The sequence below is a fragment of the Schistocerca americana genome, chromosome X (genome assembly GCF_021461395.2).
Source record: "Schistocerca americana isolate TAMUIC-IGC-003095 chromosome X, iqSchAmer2.1, whole genome shotgun sequence".
In the NCBI taxonomy this organism is placed as follows: Eukaryota; Metazoa; Arthropoda; class Insecta; order Orthoptera; family Acrididae; genus Schistocerca; species Schistocerca americana.
The window spans coordinates 558,004,489-558,021,437 of NC_060130.1; the positions used below are offsets into that span (position 1 = coordinate 558,004,489).

At 40.6% G+C, this 16,949-nt stretch overlaps 1 protein-coding gene across 2 annotated transcripts in view; it reads left to right on the forward strand.

Moving 5' to 3' along the window:
* The window catches only part of LOC124554888 (chloride channel protein 2), a 532,144-nt gene that overhangs the window by 392,329 nt on the left and 122,866 nt on the right, over positions 1–16,949 (forward strand). For both annotated transcript variants that reach the window (XM_047128564.1, XM_047128563.1), the window contains exon 8: positions 5,068–5,169. In XM_047128564.1, the coding sequence (XP_046984520.1) occupies positions 5,068–5,169 (102 nt within the window). The remainder of the gene's footprint in view (positions 1–5,067; positions 5,170–16,949) is intronic.

Consider the following 16,949-nt stretch of genomic DNA (forward strand, 5'->3'; position numbering starts at 1 on the left):
AAAAATTCCTGTAGTACTGATGCTGTGTTATGTTCTAACTGTGCACTTATGTATAACACATTAAGATTGGACATCATGTTTTGGGTGAATATTAGTCTCCCCAAATATGCTTTGAAAGGGAGCAAAAGAATAGTCAGAGGTTTGACATATAGTTAAAAATGTAAGAATTTTTTAAAGAACATAAAAGCGAGCCCCTACCATGTATTTATATTTATGGAAGCATATGTTTCCTGAAGGACCAAATGGAGCTTTCCATGTTAAACAGTCAAGTCAATAGCTGCAAAACAAGAAATAGAGATGACGTTCATAGAGAAATGCACACAAAAGTCATGTGTCAAAAAAGTGCTCTTTGTCAGCCAAAAATTATGCTTAGTGTACTACTAAAGGAAATAAAAAAAAACATGTTGGAATTTCAAATATATAAAAACAAATTCAAAATGCTAATGAGCAAGAGCTGTTATAGTATCAAGGAACACTTTAATCATCAGCAATGATACAAGGAGGAACCAAAGGAACTAGTACACCTGTCTAATATCGTGTAGGGCCCCCGTGAGCACCCAGAAGTGCTGCAACACGATGTGGCAGGGATTCGACTAATGTCTGAAATAGTGCTGAAGGGAACTGACAATATAAATCCTGCAAGGCTGTCCATAAATCTGCAAGAGTACGAGGGGGTGGAGATCTCTTCAGAACAGCACGTTGCAAGGCATCCAAGGTATGCTCAATAATGTTCATGTCTGGGGGGTTTGATGGCCAGTGGAAGTGTTACGACTCAGAAGAGTGTTTCTAGAGCCTCTCTGTATCAATTCTGGACATGTGGGGTGTCACATTGTCCTTGTGGAACTGCCCAAGTCCTTCAGAATGCACAATGGACATGAATGGATGCAGGGGATCAGCCAGGATGCTTACGTACATGTCACCTGTCAGAGTCATATATAGACATATCAGGAGTCCCATATCACTCCAACTGCACCCCCCCCCCCCTCCCCGCCCACCATTGCAGATCCTCTGCCAGCTTGAACAGTCCTATGCTGACATGCAGCGTCCGTGGATTCGTGAGGTTTTCTCCATCCCCGTATACATCCATCAGCTCTATACAATTGGAAATGAGACTTGTCCACCCAGGCAACATGTTTCCACTCATCCACAGTCTAATGCCAGTGTTGACAGGCCCAGATGAGGCATATAGCTTTGTGTCATACTGTCATCACGAGTACACGAGTGGGCCCATATTGATGATGTTTCATTTAATGGTTCATATGCTGACACTTGTTAATGGCCGAGCATTGGAATCTGCAGCAATTTGCAGAAGGGTTGCACTTCTGTCATGTTGAATGATTCTATTCAGTTGTCATGGGTTCCTTTCTTGCAGGGTCTTTTTCTGGCAGCAGCGAAGTTGGAGATTTGATGTTTTACCAGATTTCTCATATTCACAGTACACTCGTGGTATTGTTGTATGGGAAAATCCCCACTTCATCACTACCTTGGAGATGCTGTGTCCCATCACTCGTATGCTGACCATAACACCATGTTGTAACTCACTTAAATCTTGATAATCTGCCATCGTAGCAGCAGTAGCTGATGTAACAACTGTACCAGATACTTGTTGTCTTACGTTGGCATTGCTGACCACAGCACCATATTTTGCCTTTTTACATATCTCTGTATTTGTATACACATGCCTATACCAGTTTCTTCGGTGCTTGGGTGTAGTAGGGCATCTTATTTCTTTATAGTGAACTGAAGTGCTCATTTAAGAAAATAAATTGTATTTGCGCAGACATAATAAAACTCCTTTTATTATTCTAATTTAGTATATTCTGACTTGTTATATGTATGGTTTAATGTTATACATAGGGTTACGAGTAGTTTATTAGCCAACATTAACTGTAATTTTTTTCATGCACTATTATCTGTGTATTATGTTGGAACATAAGCTCATAGCATTTTTATTTTGCATGTTAGAATTCCAGTTGTTGTGAGTTTATTTATCAATTTTCATTTTATATTTATACACTACTGGCCATTAAAATTGCGCACACCATGAAGATGACATGCTAGACGCGAAATTTAACCGACAGCAAGAAGATGCTGTGATATGCGAATGATTACCTTTCCAGAGCATTCACCCAAGGTGGCGACACCTACAATGTGCTGACATGAGGAAAGTTTCCAACCGATTTCTCATACACAAACAGCAGTTGACCAGCATTGCCTGGTGAAACGTTGTTGCGATGCCACGTGTAAAGAGGAGAAATGCATGCCATCACATTTCCAACTTTGATAAAGGTCAGATTCTAGCCTATCGCAATTGCGGTTTATCATATCACAAGATTGCTGCTTGCGTTGGTCAAGATACAATGACTGTTAGCAGAATATGGAATCCGTGGGTTCAGGAGGGTAATATGGAACACCGTGCTGGATCCCAACGGCCTCGTATCACTAGCAGTCGAGATGACAGGCATCTTATCTGCATGGCTGTAATGGCTCATGCAGCCATGTCTTGATCCCTGAGTCAGCAGATGGGGACGTTTGCAAGACAACAACCATCTGCATGATTAGTTCAATGATGTTTGCAGCAGCATGGACTATCAGCATGGAGACCATGGCTGCGGTTACCCTTGATGCTGCATCACAGACAGGAGCGCCTGCGATGTTGTACTCAATGATGAACCAGGGTGCACGAATGACAAAACATCATTTTTTTGAATGAATCCAGGTTTTGTTTACAGCATCATGATGGTTGCATCCGTGTTTGGTGACATCGCGGTGAACGCACATTGGAAGCATGTACTCGTCATCGCCATACTGGCATATCACCCGGCGTGATGGTATGGGGTGCCATTTGTTACATGTCTCAGTCACCTCTTGATCGCATTGACGCACTTTGAACAGTGGATGGTACATTTCAGATGTGCTACAACCCATGGCTCTACCCTTGATACGATCCCTGCGAAACCCTACATTTCAGCAAGATAATGCACGACCACATGTTGCAGGTCCTGTACGGGCCTTTCTGGATACAGAAAATGTTTGACTGCTGCCCTGGCCACCACATTCTCCAGATCTCTCATCAATTGAAAACATTTGGTCAATGGTGGCCGAGCAACTGGCTCATCACAATACGTCAGTCACTACTCTCGATGAACTGTGGTATCATGTTGAAGCTGCATGGGCAGCTGTACCTGTGCATGCCATCCAAGCTCTGTTTGGCTCAATGCCCAGGCATATCAAGGCCGTTATTACGGCCAGAGGTGGTTGTTCTGGGTACTGATTTCTCAGGATCTATGCACCCACATTGCGCGAAAATGTAATCACATGTCAGTTCTAGTATAATATATTTGTGCAATGAATACCCGTTTATCATCTACATTTCTTCTTGGTGTAGCAGTTTTAATGGCCAGTAGTGTAGGTCACTGATGATATTTGAGTTTACATATTGTCATTTTGTCATTTGAAGATAATGAATGGAGCTGTGGACACTAGAAAATGGACTGCCAAGTGGTGAAATCGGAACATTTCTGAAATATTCTTCTGCTTGAGTTCAGTAGAGGGGTGACAGCAGTTAAGTCAGCCAGAAACATTTGCACTGTGCGTGGGTATTATGCCACTGGTTGGAGCATGGCAAGAAAAAGGTTTTCTCATTTTAAGGAGGATTGTCTTGACATTAGTGAGTCTCTGCTTTGAGGAAGACCTTTGAGGTTTTATGAATATTGTTTAAACACATTAATCCGCAATGATCCACATTAGTGTACTCGAGAACTGCCAAATGTGATGAGCTGTGATGATTCCTTGCATGACATTTACTTGCAGTGGAGAGGTTCAAAAATCAGGTGTACAAGTATCACATTCTCTAAGCCTAAATTACAAAAATCAGCAAGTGGGCAAATGTGTATCTCTGCTTGCTCATCATCAATTGGTTCATGAACAAAGCTGACCATTCCTATCCTTATCATTACTGGTGATGAGAAATGGTATCTTTATGCTAACATAAGGAAAAGAAAGCAATGGTTGACCCCAAACAAAGCAGCAATTTCCTGTACAAAGACCTGTCTGCGTACACAAAAGATGATGTTATGCATCTGGTGGAACAGCGATGGTGTGATGTACTATGAATTGTTTCCCCGAAGTGTAATCATCACTGCTGACATTTGTTGTCAATCATCTGAGACATCTTGCAGAAGCAATCCAAGAACAATGACCAAGATGATAGCATGAAGTGCTGCTACTCCATGATAATGCCTACCCACGTTCTGTGAGACTGACAAAACACACTTTACAGGAGTTTGGTTGAGAAGTCATTTCATGCCCATTGTATTCACCAGACCTTGTGCCCTCAGATTTTAACCCTTTTTGCTCTCTACCAAACAACCATCAAGCAACTTCCTTTCCAGATGAAGATGCACTCCAAACATGGCCTGATGAGTTCTTCACCTCAGCACCACATGTTTTCTACAGTTGGGGAATGGAAAAGTTATGCTAGCATTGGCAGACTGTTGCAAATAATGAGTGAGAATACATCATTAATGATGAAAGTCTCTGTTATGTGTATCTGTTATGTTTATTAATCACATGGAAAAACACTACAAACTTATGTATTAGCCCAATAATGTCATATGTGGTTTCATATTACACATAAGAATATTTTATTAGTCAACATGTAAATGTAAGACTTTTTGATGTACTATTATCTATATAATATTATGTACAGTGAATCTTATATAATTTTATATGATGAGATACAAGGATACTAAATACGTTTAACTGAGATACGTGGTTGCACTTGTAATGTATTTTATATCATCTTGTAAGGATTCTCCAAATGTTTCAGTGAACACAGCTGAAGGTTTATTGATTGTTCCATTAATATCCACATAATATATTTAATTCTGTTTCTGATTGGTTTGTCTTTTGCAGATTAATTGATCTAATTATATTTTCCTGTTCGTCATAACAACTGTTAAAATTATTGCAGATCCTTTACTGTACTTCATGAGAACCACATGTGAGCTTTAATTTAATTTTTCTTGCCATTGATCCTATAAAATATTTCTGTTTAATTGACAGGGCACTATGTGGTCTGGGCGGAGCAGCTTATGTTTGGGTCCACAGACAGTATGTTCTATTTATGAGAAGGAATAAAAAAATGACAGCGTTTCTTCAGAGAAAGTAAGTTCATGTTTATGTTTGAAGAACCCATATTTGTCTCCTTTGATGGAAGTCTTCTAGCTGTAGTTATTATTCTATTCAGATTTTGAACATATTTTCCATCTAAGGATGCTTTAGGATACAGAAAATCAACAGTGCATGTAGTTTCTTGACTTTCTCTTTGCAGTTGAAAGTTTTCTTTTATTTTTAATTTGGTTTTGCTAACACTGATAGACATTTCAAGATTTGCAGTAAATCTTACTGATGTGTTTAAATATATAACCTATAATGTTTTAGTAAATGAATCCAAAGCAGCCAACCAGCTGCAAGAAATTGTGGTTTTATTCAACTTCTGATCCTGATTTCCACAGATATAAAACCGTCATCTTAAGAAATACATGTAAGTTGAAGACAATGCAACAGCAATAACTACAAACCTGGAAACATGCATGTCAAAATTATGTTTCATATGGAGCCTTGAGCCCCACAAAGGGGTGGAAATATCACGTAAATAATAAAATATGACCAAAAGACTAAAAACTAGAGCTTACTAAAATTTCACAATGGAAAAACACCAAATAATGAAGCGATTTGACATTTGTCTAACGAAAATATGCTGTCAGAGCACATCGTTGTATACGTTATAAAATGTGCTGGCCCCTATGATCAGGGTTTGTCAAGTAAGAATACTTAAAACCTCAAAATAAAACCAGTCAAATAAAATGTCAGGTCATGTTATGAGATGCATGCTGACTGACAAGAAATGGAGAGCGTGGACACCAGGAAAACAAGATAGGTTGAGATCGAAATACTCTTGCAGCATAAGTGGTCAATATGTGGAAACGCATTGGCGGAGGGGGGGGGGACTGTGAGAGAACACTGATAAATATGGTGACTTACATTAAAACTCTCATAAGACCACAAGTACATTATCATATGAACAATAATAAAGTTAGTGCATGAACATGCTGTAATAAATGTACATGATGATGAAGGAGATTAGTTCTTGGGTCATCACATTGAGCAAAACATACAGTAACAAGATTGGGTAAAACCAATGTCTTCACAAAATATAAAATGGGGCAAATGAACATGTATGGAAAATAATGTATATTAGAGTAGTGAGGAATGAGCAACTCACAGAGACTACTGGCAACCATATGAAGATTTTATACAAGTATAGGTTTGAAGCACATGTGCCACTTACCTTGTTTTTTCTGGTGTTCACATTCTCCATTTCTTGTCAGTCAGTGTGCATCACATTACATGAACAGACATTTTATTTGATTGGTTTTATTTCTGGATTTTAACTGTTCTTACTTGACAAGCCCTGATCATAGGAGCCAGCATATTTAATGATGTATACAGTGATATGCACTGACAGCATATTTTCATTGGATAAATGTAAGACTGCTTCATTATTCAGTGTTTTCCCAATGCAAAATTTTAGTAAGTACTAGTTTTTATTCTTTTGGTTATGTTTTATGATATATGTAATATTCCCATCCCTTTGTGGGAATCTAGTCTCTATTTAACACAGTTCAGACATGCATGTTTCCAGGTTTGTAGTTATTGCTGTTACATCATCTTCTGATTACGTGTATTCCTGAAGAAGATCAAAGGTTGAATAAAACCACCATTTGTTGCAAACTGGTTGGTTTCTTCAGATTCATTTACTGATGTCTAACTGCTGAAGCATAACCATGTTCAAAATATTACAATGTTTTAAATGCAAACTAACAAAATTACCACTCTAGTTTTGTTATATTTCGTGTAAAAGTAAGAAAGTTTTGTAGTGTGTTTTGGCAGAGAACCATAGACACAACATAATTTCAGAAATATAAAGATTTCTAATAGTTCCTTAACAACATGTTAAGATTTTACTATCCCCACCAGTGGAGCATATCAATACATGACCAGAGATGCTGCAGCTCATGAGAGAAGAGTGCCAGCAGAGGTGGGCTATGCAAGCTGCTGTGGCTCTGTCTCATACAGTATGCCGTATGTGTTGTTTCAAATCATGCCTAGCTTCTATACTGATACTGACCCAGCTCTGGACCTTGACTTGGCTGTCTATCAGTCTTGATGTTATTCAGTGCTCATGACAAACATGAGTTTCCTTCTGGCTTACACATTTTATATGGTACAGACACTTAAATATATAGACAAAAAAGTGCATCAAAAATACAATATTTTGCTAGAAATATCCTAACTTTTGACAACAAATTTCTGTGTTTTCTGATGACTCCCTTGCTGTATATATGTCTTTACACCATAGGTCACCGAGTGGTATGTGACAGAGGGTGCAAGGGTTCCAGTATCATATTCCCTCCTTCCCATTCTATTTACAGGTGGTGTGCACAAAGAACAATTGTAGGAATAGGAATTATGCTGTCAGGCATGGCCACTATTGATAATTGCAAAAACCTGGATGTCACTGTTCTTTGTAGCTGGGCTAATGTAGAACCCTAAAGGGACACAGAGAGTCGTTAAAATGGTGTGAAGATTCACAAAGTGAATTGATAACCTGATTGTAAACTAAGATGAAGCCACTGTAATCACAAGTCAACATCCACAGTGCCAACACACAAATCCTTATACGCAAAAAGTCAGAGAGTGCCACATCATAATACAGGTACTCAAATGTCGCATTACTGCAGGCTTTATTCATGACAACTGCACTGGTTGTCTGTGAGCTGTGTCCATCCACTTATTTATTGACTGTTTGTGAGAAGCTGTGGCCATCTTACTTGCCTAGTGCATCTCACACAGATGGAGCTCAAAGACCGCAACTTCTATACTGCTAACATGTCTGCCTTTTCATCAGTCACATGAGATTAAATTCCTCCCCCTTTTAATTGGTGCACATGAACAGAAGTGGCCAGGGTGGTGTTAGGATCAATGACGTGAGGAAGGAGAATGGTACCAACCTTCACATCCATTTCCTCCAGCATGCAGGTGTCACATCCAGCCAGTTGCACTGAAAATGGAATTTTCAGAATATGCTGAACTATATGCACCCACGTTCAGCAAGGTGGGTACAGGACATGTCATAGGACAGACAGGATTCTGTCTCCATGAACATCATCTCATCTCTGTATAGGCCTACAATTGTACCTACTGCTCATGGAAGGGATGCAGACTGTAAGGCTGCAGCTGCAAGATCATGGGTGTGCAGACAGGTGGTGTAGGTCTACACAAGCTGATGTATATATTCAGGGGCTCCATGTTCGCCGTGTTGGGCATAGAAGATCAAGCACTGCACTGTGTCTGTGCCTGTCCAGAGTTTTACCCAGGCTATAACCTTTAACGGGAGTAGTGTGGTCTGTATGAACGAAGCTGCTGAATACTTCCTCAGGCAGAACTGGTAGCATAGTTTCCTGCATTTACATATCAAACCTCCTGACCAACTACTCAGTCTCAGAACTCAATACTGCGTGAAGTTGGGTGGTGATGTGGTGTTCTGGCTGTTACATTGACAAAACATCTTCAACGTGGTGGCCACAAACTAAGGTCTATTATCAGTCACAATGGTGAGGAGCACATATTATTATGAAATAAATGGCTATAGCACAGATCTTGAGTGTAGCTATAATGTTTGATATCCATACTACATATGGGAAATTTGAGAGTGTATCCAACTATAATAATCGTCTAGGCCATGGCAATGGAGCAACAAATTCCAAGAATGCTCATGTTGTGGCCAGGAAGAGAAACATTGTGACAGGATCAGTAGGTCTTTGGCTCAAGCATGGCAGTGCGTGCAATCACAGAGTCTACTTTGCCATGTAAAGACAGTATCATTCTGGCCTCATCATTCTGGTCAAGGTGAGGGTGAGATTGCAACCTGACATTCTTCCTTGGCTATTCTCCTTGTTACCATGAAATGAATGTCCATTGTAGATGGGGGTGTCTCGTCTGGTAGCTGCTCTGTCCAGCCCCACTATATCAATGACTACACTCCATGAAGTAGTGGGTCCTGCTCGATAACTGTTGCTATCTCATAAATAGTAATAGGTCACTCATCTAGGGTTTGGTGTAGGTTTCTGTCAAGTGCAAAATGCATTGCCTCATTTTTGATAAATGCTCTGATCAGCTCCACAGGCAGATGAGATAGGACATCTACATTTACATGCTGTGTCAAGGGCCAGTAATTAATCTCATAGTTGTAGTTACTAAAGTATAAGGTCACTTTTGCAGCCACTGAGCTGTTTTTTCCTAGGAAAGTGATCCAAAATGGGTAATCAGCTGGGGTTTCTGTTCTATGATCAATTGAAACTGTGTACTGTATAGGTACCTGTGAAGTTTCCAGACTCGATAACTGAATGCCTCTTTCCTACTTGTGAATATTTTCACTGAGCTGCTCTAAGCTCTTTTGATGCAGACATTATTGGCTGCCCCATGCCATCTGCCTATTTATTTGACAGTTGTTTTCTGTGAGATACTTGTCAGATACTAATGCTGCTAGACATAGAGATCAAATACACTTTTATAGTTGCAGAAATGTTTGGTGGCATGCACTTGACCATATGAATTGTATGCTTTTTGGTCAAACCTGATTTTAAGGCTGCACAAACTGAGCTGCTTGTGGTATAAATCTGCCATAGTAATTTATTTTTCCCAGGAAATACTATTTCTCTTACATTATGAACAGCTTTTACATGCTCTGATATAGGTTTGTGTGAGTTCTTATATTAAATGTATCATAAGTACTTAGTGCTTGGCTTGAAGAACCTGCAACTCATTTTCTTGCAAGTATGCGCACAGTGCTTGAAGTCTAACTGTATGCTGTTCTCAAGTAGACTACATTACATTGACATCATCAAGATAATATATGCAATCGAAAGTATTTTGGATTGCTGCTTGAGATTTCTTTGAGATACTGTGGAAGTGATGACCACTCTCAGTGGCAATTAGTTATACATCCCATACAGTGATTTCAGCACATGAAATCTGAAAGATTTATCATTTAAAGAATGCAGCAAATATTCAATAGCAAGCTAAATTTTTGAAAGTACTGGCCCCTGTCTAATTATTCCAGTTATTACTCTGGTCACTGTATCAGGTTAGGATCTATGTTAGGCTGGACATTGACTGTTGACTTGATATCTCAACATATCCTATTAGTTCCATTTGATTTTTTGTTGTTGTCACTGTAAGTGTTGCCCACTAGTTAGTTGACACGGATGTATTAAGATCAAGCTTTTGTAACTTCTGATTTCATGTTGAAGCATGATGAATAGCATTGGCTATGCTTGGCAAATACATGGTTACACTGATTATTTTACCAAGATATACACCTGGAAATCTTTTGTACACCTACATCCAGGTTCAAAAAATAGCTTGCACTTGATAGACAACCTGTCTGAAACAACAAACAGAATCACAGCTAATACCGGGGACTTTTGCTCATTGACTCAAAAACTGAACAACTTAAATGTGTTTAAACGGAGGATATTAGTTGGTACTCTTGATTTAACTACAAGCAATATTAGAGTTCAAATTCAATACACTTACAAGATGTGATCAAAAAGTAATGGGAATTTCTGTTTTTTTTAAAGAATCATTATTTATTCTTCAGTATCACATTTGTCCCCTTTTTGTAATCCCTCTCAGATATAATACACTTGTGCCAGCACTTTTTCCAATCTTGGAAGCACATCTAGAATGCACTTCAGCTCATTCACCAATTTTATTTTTGTCTTGTCAGTGGTTGCAAAACAACATCCTCCCATGGTTCTCTTCAGCCTCAGAAATGGAAAGAAGTCACAGGGGACAATATCTGGTAAATATGATGGCAGAAGCAATGTAACAGTTTTGTTATTTGCCAAAAAATCATGAACAAGCATTGAGGTGTGAGTGGGAGCATTATTGCATTGCAGTTTGTACAAGTAGTGCTGCCACAATTCTGCTCATTTTTGTCAGATTGCTTCATGCAAATGGCACGTAGCTTCCATGTAATATTCCTTATTGACTGTACAACCATAAGGCAGGAGCTCATGATGCATTATCCCATTGTAACTGAAGAAAACACTGACAAGACCCTTCACATGTGATCAAACTTGTCGAATTTTTTTCAGTTTTGGCTCTTTTGGCTCTTCAGGCAGTATCCATTGGGGTGACTGGGCTGTGGTTTCAATGTCATACCTGTATACCCATGTTTCATCACCTAGTATAACCTTATTTAGAAGTTCCGGATCATTGTTGACTTCATTCAGCAATTCCTGATTGATGTCTATATATGTCTATGCAACATCATTTTTAGTTGAAATTCAGCAGTTCACAACAAACATGTTTCATCCCCTCCACCTCCCCCCCCCCCCAAAAAAAAGGCTTGGCATGAGCCAAATGATGTGCCAACATCATCAACAACCTCTCAGATGGTGATTTGGCAGCTTTCCAGAACCATTTGCAAAAAGCCACAGTCAATTTTTAGAATGTAGTGTTGCACTTTATTCCCGATGATAACGGGTCGAGATGACAGGAGACATGGGGGTCGAATCTGCTGGGGCCCCGTGCACCAGTCTGTCCGTTGTGGCAAGTCCGGTTGCTATAACAGAAGACGTGGGCGATGTGTCCGCATCTGTAGGAGAAGGAGGTGAGTAGAGTTGCTCCGACAGATGATGGTCATCTGGTTCCTGCATGGGCACGTCTCCTGTCGGCGTCAGTCCTTCTGCTGGCACCGATATGATGGTGAGAGGACTGTGTTGTGAGTAATGAGAGATTCCAGAATCATGAGCGTCTGGTATAGCCGAAGGTGGTGTAGCGGCATACGGAACAGACGTTGCCTGCACACGAGGCCGAAGCTGGTCCGAATGGTGCACTGCAACACTCATGTCCGTCTGCACTTCATACAGGCGTCGGCCACGGTGTCGTAAGATGTGGCCAGGACTCCATTTTGGCCGCCTGCCATATCCCCGTACCCATACAAGGTCACCGGCGGTGAACCAGCCAAGCAAAGGCCGTGAGGTGGAAGGCCGCAGAAGATGAAGTAGCATCAGGGCTGTCGGCCATGTAAAAGCTCAGCCGGGCTATGGTCGGCCATGGGGGTGAAATGGTAAGAAGCCAGAAATTGGAGAAGCACATCATCAGCAGCAGAAGAAGTCAGGAGTTTCCTCATCTGAGCCTTAAATGTGCAGACCAGTTGTTCAGCCTCACTGTTTGACTGTGGATGGAACGGAGGGGCCGTGACGCTGTGACGGGCACAAAAATCCGCAAAATCGGAAGAGGCAAATTGTGGGCCATTATCAGTAACAAGGGTAGAGGGAAGGCCTTCCAAAGAGAAAATGCGAGTTAGAGCATTGGTGGTCGCCGCAGTGGTAGAAGCTGTTGTGACTCGCCGATCTTTCAAAGTGCCACCATGCAGTTACGCGCATCCTCTACATGCGGCGCTGTCTGCCAGCCATGCAGCAGTAACGCCACCTAAGCGGCCAGCCATCCAGCGGCTGCTACACTCGGACTCAGTTATGATATGACTGTTAAAGTGACACACATCTTACTCTGGTTCACCGCCGGCGACCTTGTATGGGTACGGGGATATGGCAGGCGGCCAAAATGGAGTCCTGGCCACGTGCAACGGACAATGAAAGGAAAGTTAGAGTAGGCGTCAATAACGAGAAGCCAATAAGTACCTAAAAAGGTCCCATGAAGTCAGCATGAATACGCTCCCAGGGCTTCTCAGGCAAAGGCCACAGTGACAAAGATGACTTTGGGGCAGCGGCCTGTGACGCACAAGGGCCGCAGGCAGCGACCATGTGTGCGGTTTCAGAGTCGATGCCAGGCCAGTACACACGACAGCGCATCAGAGATTTTGTGCGAGAGACACCCCAGTGCCCTTGGTGAAGGAGGCGCAAGACCAAAGCATGCAAAGACGCAGGTACCACAACATGCAGTGAAGCATTTTTGGTGGAAAGGAGGGTAACACCATCCCTAGCCATGAGGCGGTAACGAAAAGCATAGTAGTTCCGCAACGGATCAGAAGTCTTAGCGGATGGACGATCTGGCCAGCCCTTCTGAATACAGTGTAAAACCTGGGAGAGGGTAGCTTCTTTTTCAATTTGAGAATACTTTTGTTGGGCATCCGTGAGCGTTTTGGAGGCATAAGCAATGTGTTGTTCAGAACCGTCAAAAAAACAGTGCGCAAGGACTGCTCCAACCCCATATTGGGAGGGGTCCATGGCAAGAACAAGATGTTGGCCAGGTCGATAAGTAGCCAGGCACGAGGCCCGTTTCAGCATAGTCTTCAATTTCTGGAAAGCCGCATCGCATGACACAGACCAGTGAAAAGGCACATTTTTATGCAACAGGCGATGCAACGGCTGAGCCAACGAAGCGGCAGATGGTAAAAACTTGTGATAGTATGCTATTTTCCCCAAGAAGGCCTGCAGTTCCTTAACAGATGTAGGGCGAGGAAGGGCATCAATTGCAGTGACAGTTTGCTGAAGCGGACGAATACCATCCCAAGAGATTTGAAACCCCAAGTACGTGATAGATGCCTGAAAAAATTTTGATTTCTGAAGATTACACTTAAGACCGGCAGTCTGTAAGACATGAAAAAGTGGGCGGAGATTCTGTAGATGTTCTTCAGTGGTGGAGCCAGTGACAACAATGTCGTCCATGTAATTTATACACCCAGGGACAGGGAGCAATAATTGTTCCAAGAATTGCTGAAAGAGAGCAGGGGTGCTAGCAACCTCGAATGGCAAGCGTTGGTATTGAAAGAGGCCGAAAGGCGTGTTAAGGACCAGAAACTGCCGGGAAGCAGCGTCAAGAGGAAGTTGATGATAAGCTTCTGACAGGTCAAGTTTAGAAAAAGACTGGCCTCCAGCAAGTTTAGTGAACAATTCTTCAGATCGAGGCATAGGGTAAGTGTCGATAAGGCATTGAGCATTTACAGTGGCTTTGAAATCACCACAGAGATGAATATCACTATTTGGCTTAGCAATGACAATGACAGGAGAGGACCACTCACTGGAAGTGACAGGAAGCAAGACCCCTGAAGCAGTGAGATGATCCAGTTCCTGTTTGACCTGATCACGGGCCACAGGAATGGGCCGAGCCCGAAAAAACTTAGGCCGAGCAGTGGGTCAATGATGAAAAAGAAAAATTCACTACCCCGTCGCCAATTGTTATAACTTCAAGTTGAACAAATATATTTCAAGGATGACACAAGACATGGAAGTCACAGATCAAGTAAACAGAGTAAGATGTGTGTCACTTTAACAGTCAAATTGTAACTGAGTCCGAGTGTAGCGGCCGCTGGCTGGCTGGCCGCTTAGTTGTCGTTACTGCTGCATGGCTGGCAGACAGTGCCACATGTAGAGGATGCTCGTAACTGCATGGTGCCAGTTTGAAAGATCAGCGAGTCACAACAGCTTCTGCTATTACAGGTCCAACCACTGTTTTCACAAATCCAAACCATATTTAAAACATCATTACATAGAGGGAACTTTCCTCATCACAACTATATTGTTATTTATGATAGTATTAATGGAATGTGGTCACCAAGCCGTATAATAACACTGTAATCATAGGCAGTGCCAAATGAAATTTACAAAAATGAAAGCAAGTCAGCACTCTGAGGGTACAGGAAGTTGTTGCCAAACTACACAACACAAATGTAACAATAATAAATATATCACTGTAACATGATCTCCCTCAGTGGTTGTGTGTTAATGAAGAAATTGAGCAGTACAATACTGAGCTACAGAATCTGTTTAAAAAATTAAATCATGTGCACCTACCAGACATAAGGAAAATGAAGCATGAAGAACATACCAGGTGCAGACTTCACTCAAATATAAATGGAAAGCCCAAGTTAGGGAACCAGATGGTGGAACAGTGTGATGAATGGCATAAAACCATGGAGCCAATCATCCTAGACTATAATCAACAATTTTTTTAAGCACAAATAGCAACACAAAAGTGTTGACATAAACATTCTGGATCTAAAGAAACCCCATTCAGATGTTGCAGAACAGGCTTAGAAGTGAATAAACTATCACTGCAGTGCAGTGTGATAGACCTGTGTAATAATTCCACTGATTCAGAATCCCTTATCCCAAAATGTTATGATTTACAAAGAATGAAAGATAAACAAAAAAGGTTAGTATGTCTTAGGATAATACACCCAAATGTGCAATATCTTGGAAATAAGGTCAATTTTCCGCAAATGTTTATGAATGATCATTGACCACACCTATTAGTAATAACAGAACATGAACTGAAAGTCTATGAAACTGAGTATCACAGGTTAGATTGTTATGTATTAGCAGCTAGTTACTGCAGGCAACAGCACAAAGACGGTGAGGTAGCAATATTTATTAGTGATCATTTTACATTTAACACACTCTCATTTCTTGAACAGAAGACAACAGAAGAAAAAACAACTGAAATAGCTGATGTTGTGGTCCACAGAAGTGCTCGTTCAAGTGGATTAGCTGAAAATAAAGTTACTGTAATATACTGCCCACCAAAGATAATGTCTTGATAGACTTAATTAGGCAGACAGGCACCACTGACTGTAGTATAGTTGGAGACCTAAATATTGACACAAAATTTCATACTATAACCAACCTGAAACTGATGGATGTATTAAATTTGTGGGGACACTGTGAAGAGAAACATCTGTGACCATTGATTGTGTCCCCATATAATCTCACAAATACAGTAAACCCTTACACTCAGACAACAGAGTCAAGCTCCAGTAAAATAGATTATACAGTTGTCAAAAAAATTGTAAGAGACAATCTTAATTGTTGAAGAGCTTGTTTTCATTGCTCAGATTACTATTGTAAGTTGTTAGAGTACTTAGTTTTGTTGTACCAAAAGCAGCTAAAATACTTGAGCGGGAGTAGATTCTGAGTAGTAACTTAAAAACTAAATGAGCAGGCAACATATGGGACACCATTTACAAAGCTAAAGGATCAGGAACTCACTGGGATTAATTTTATATCTACATTTACATCTACATCTATACTCTGCAATCCACCATGAGGTGCATGACAGAGGGTATGTCCCATTGTACCAGTTATCAGGGTTTCTTCCTGTTCCATTCAGATATGGAGAATGTGGAGAATAATTGTTTGAAAGTAGTTATTCTAATTTTATTCTCATGATCCCTATGTGAGAAATATACACAGAGTCACCATTTAAAAATTGTTCTTGAAACTTTTTTAATAGTCTTTCTTGGTATAGAAGCCCGTTGATGCATTTTGATTACTGCTGCCCTTCACAATAGATGTCCAGGGTACTAATAAACTGCCTTGTTGAACGTATTACTAGACTGTGACTTGCATCTTGTCTAATTAAGTTAAGGTAAACTATGAAATAAAACTACATATATTAAGAGGAAAAGTACAATCAAACCAAAAAATCTATAACGTAGACCTTTTCCTCTTGAAGAAAGAGATAAACAACAATACAATAGAGCATTCAGCCAACACATTAATAAACATTGTAAAACAACCAGCAAGGTGTGAATTGAAGCAGTCAATATTAGACATGAAGACCACCTAGCAAAAGATGCAAACGCATAATATAATTTGTTCAATAAGCATTTTGTCTCTCCTTTCGACCAACCAGTTCCAATTTTTGAACTATAGGCTCAGACACCAAATAATATCACACACTTTGTTGGGCTTGAATTGGTGGAGGGGAATTATCAGGAGGTATTTAACACAACAAAAAAGCTTAAGAGCAATTGCTCATCTTGATGTGCAGGTATCTTGAGCATTAAAGAAATGTGCAAATGAAATCACTGAACCACTTACCTATTTTATTAATCATGGTACCTGTAAAAA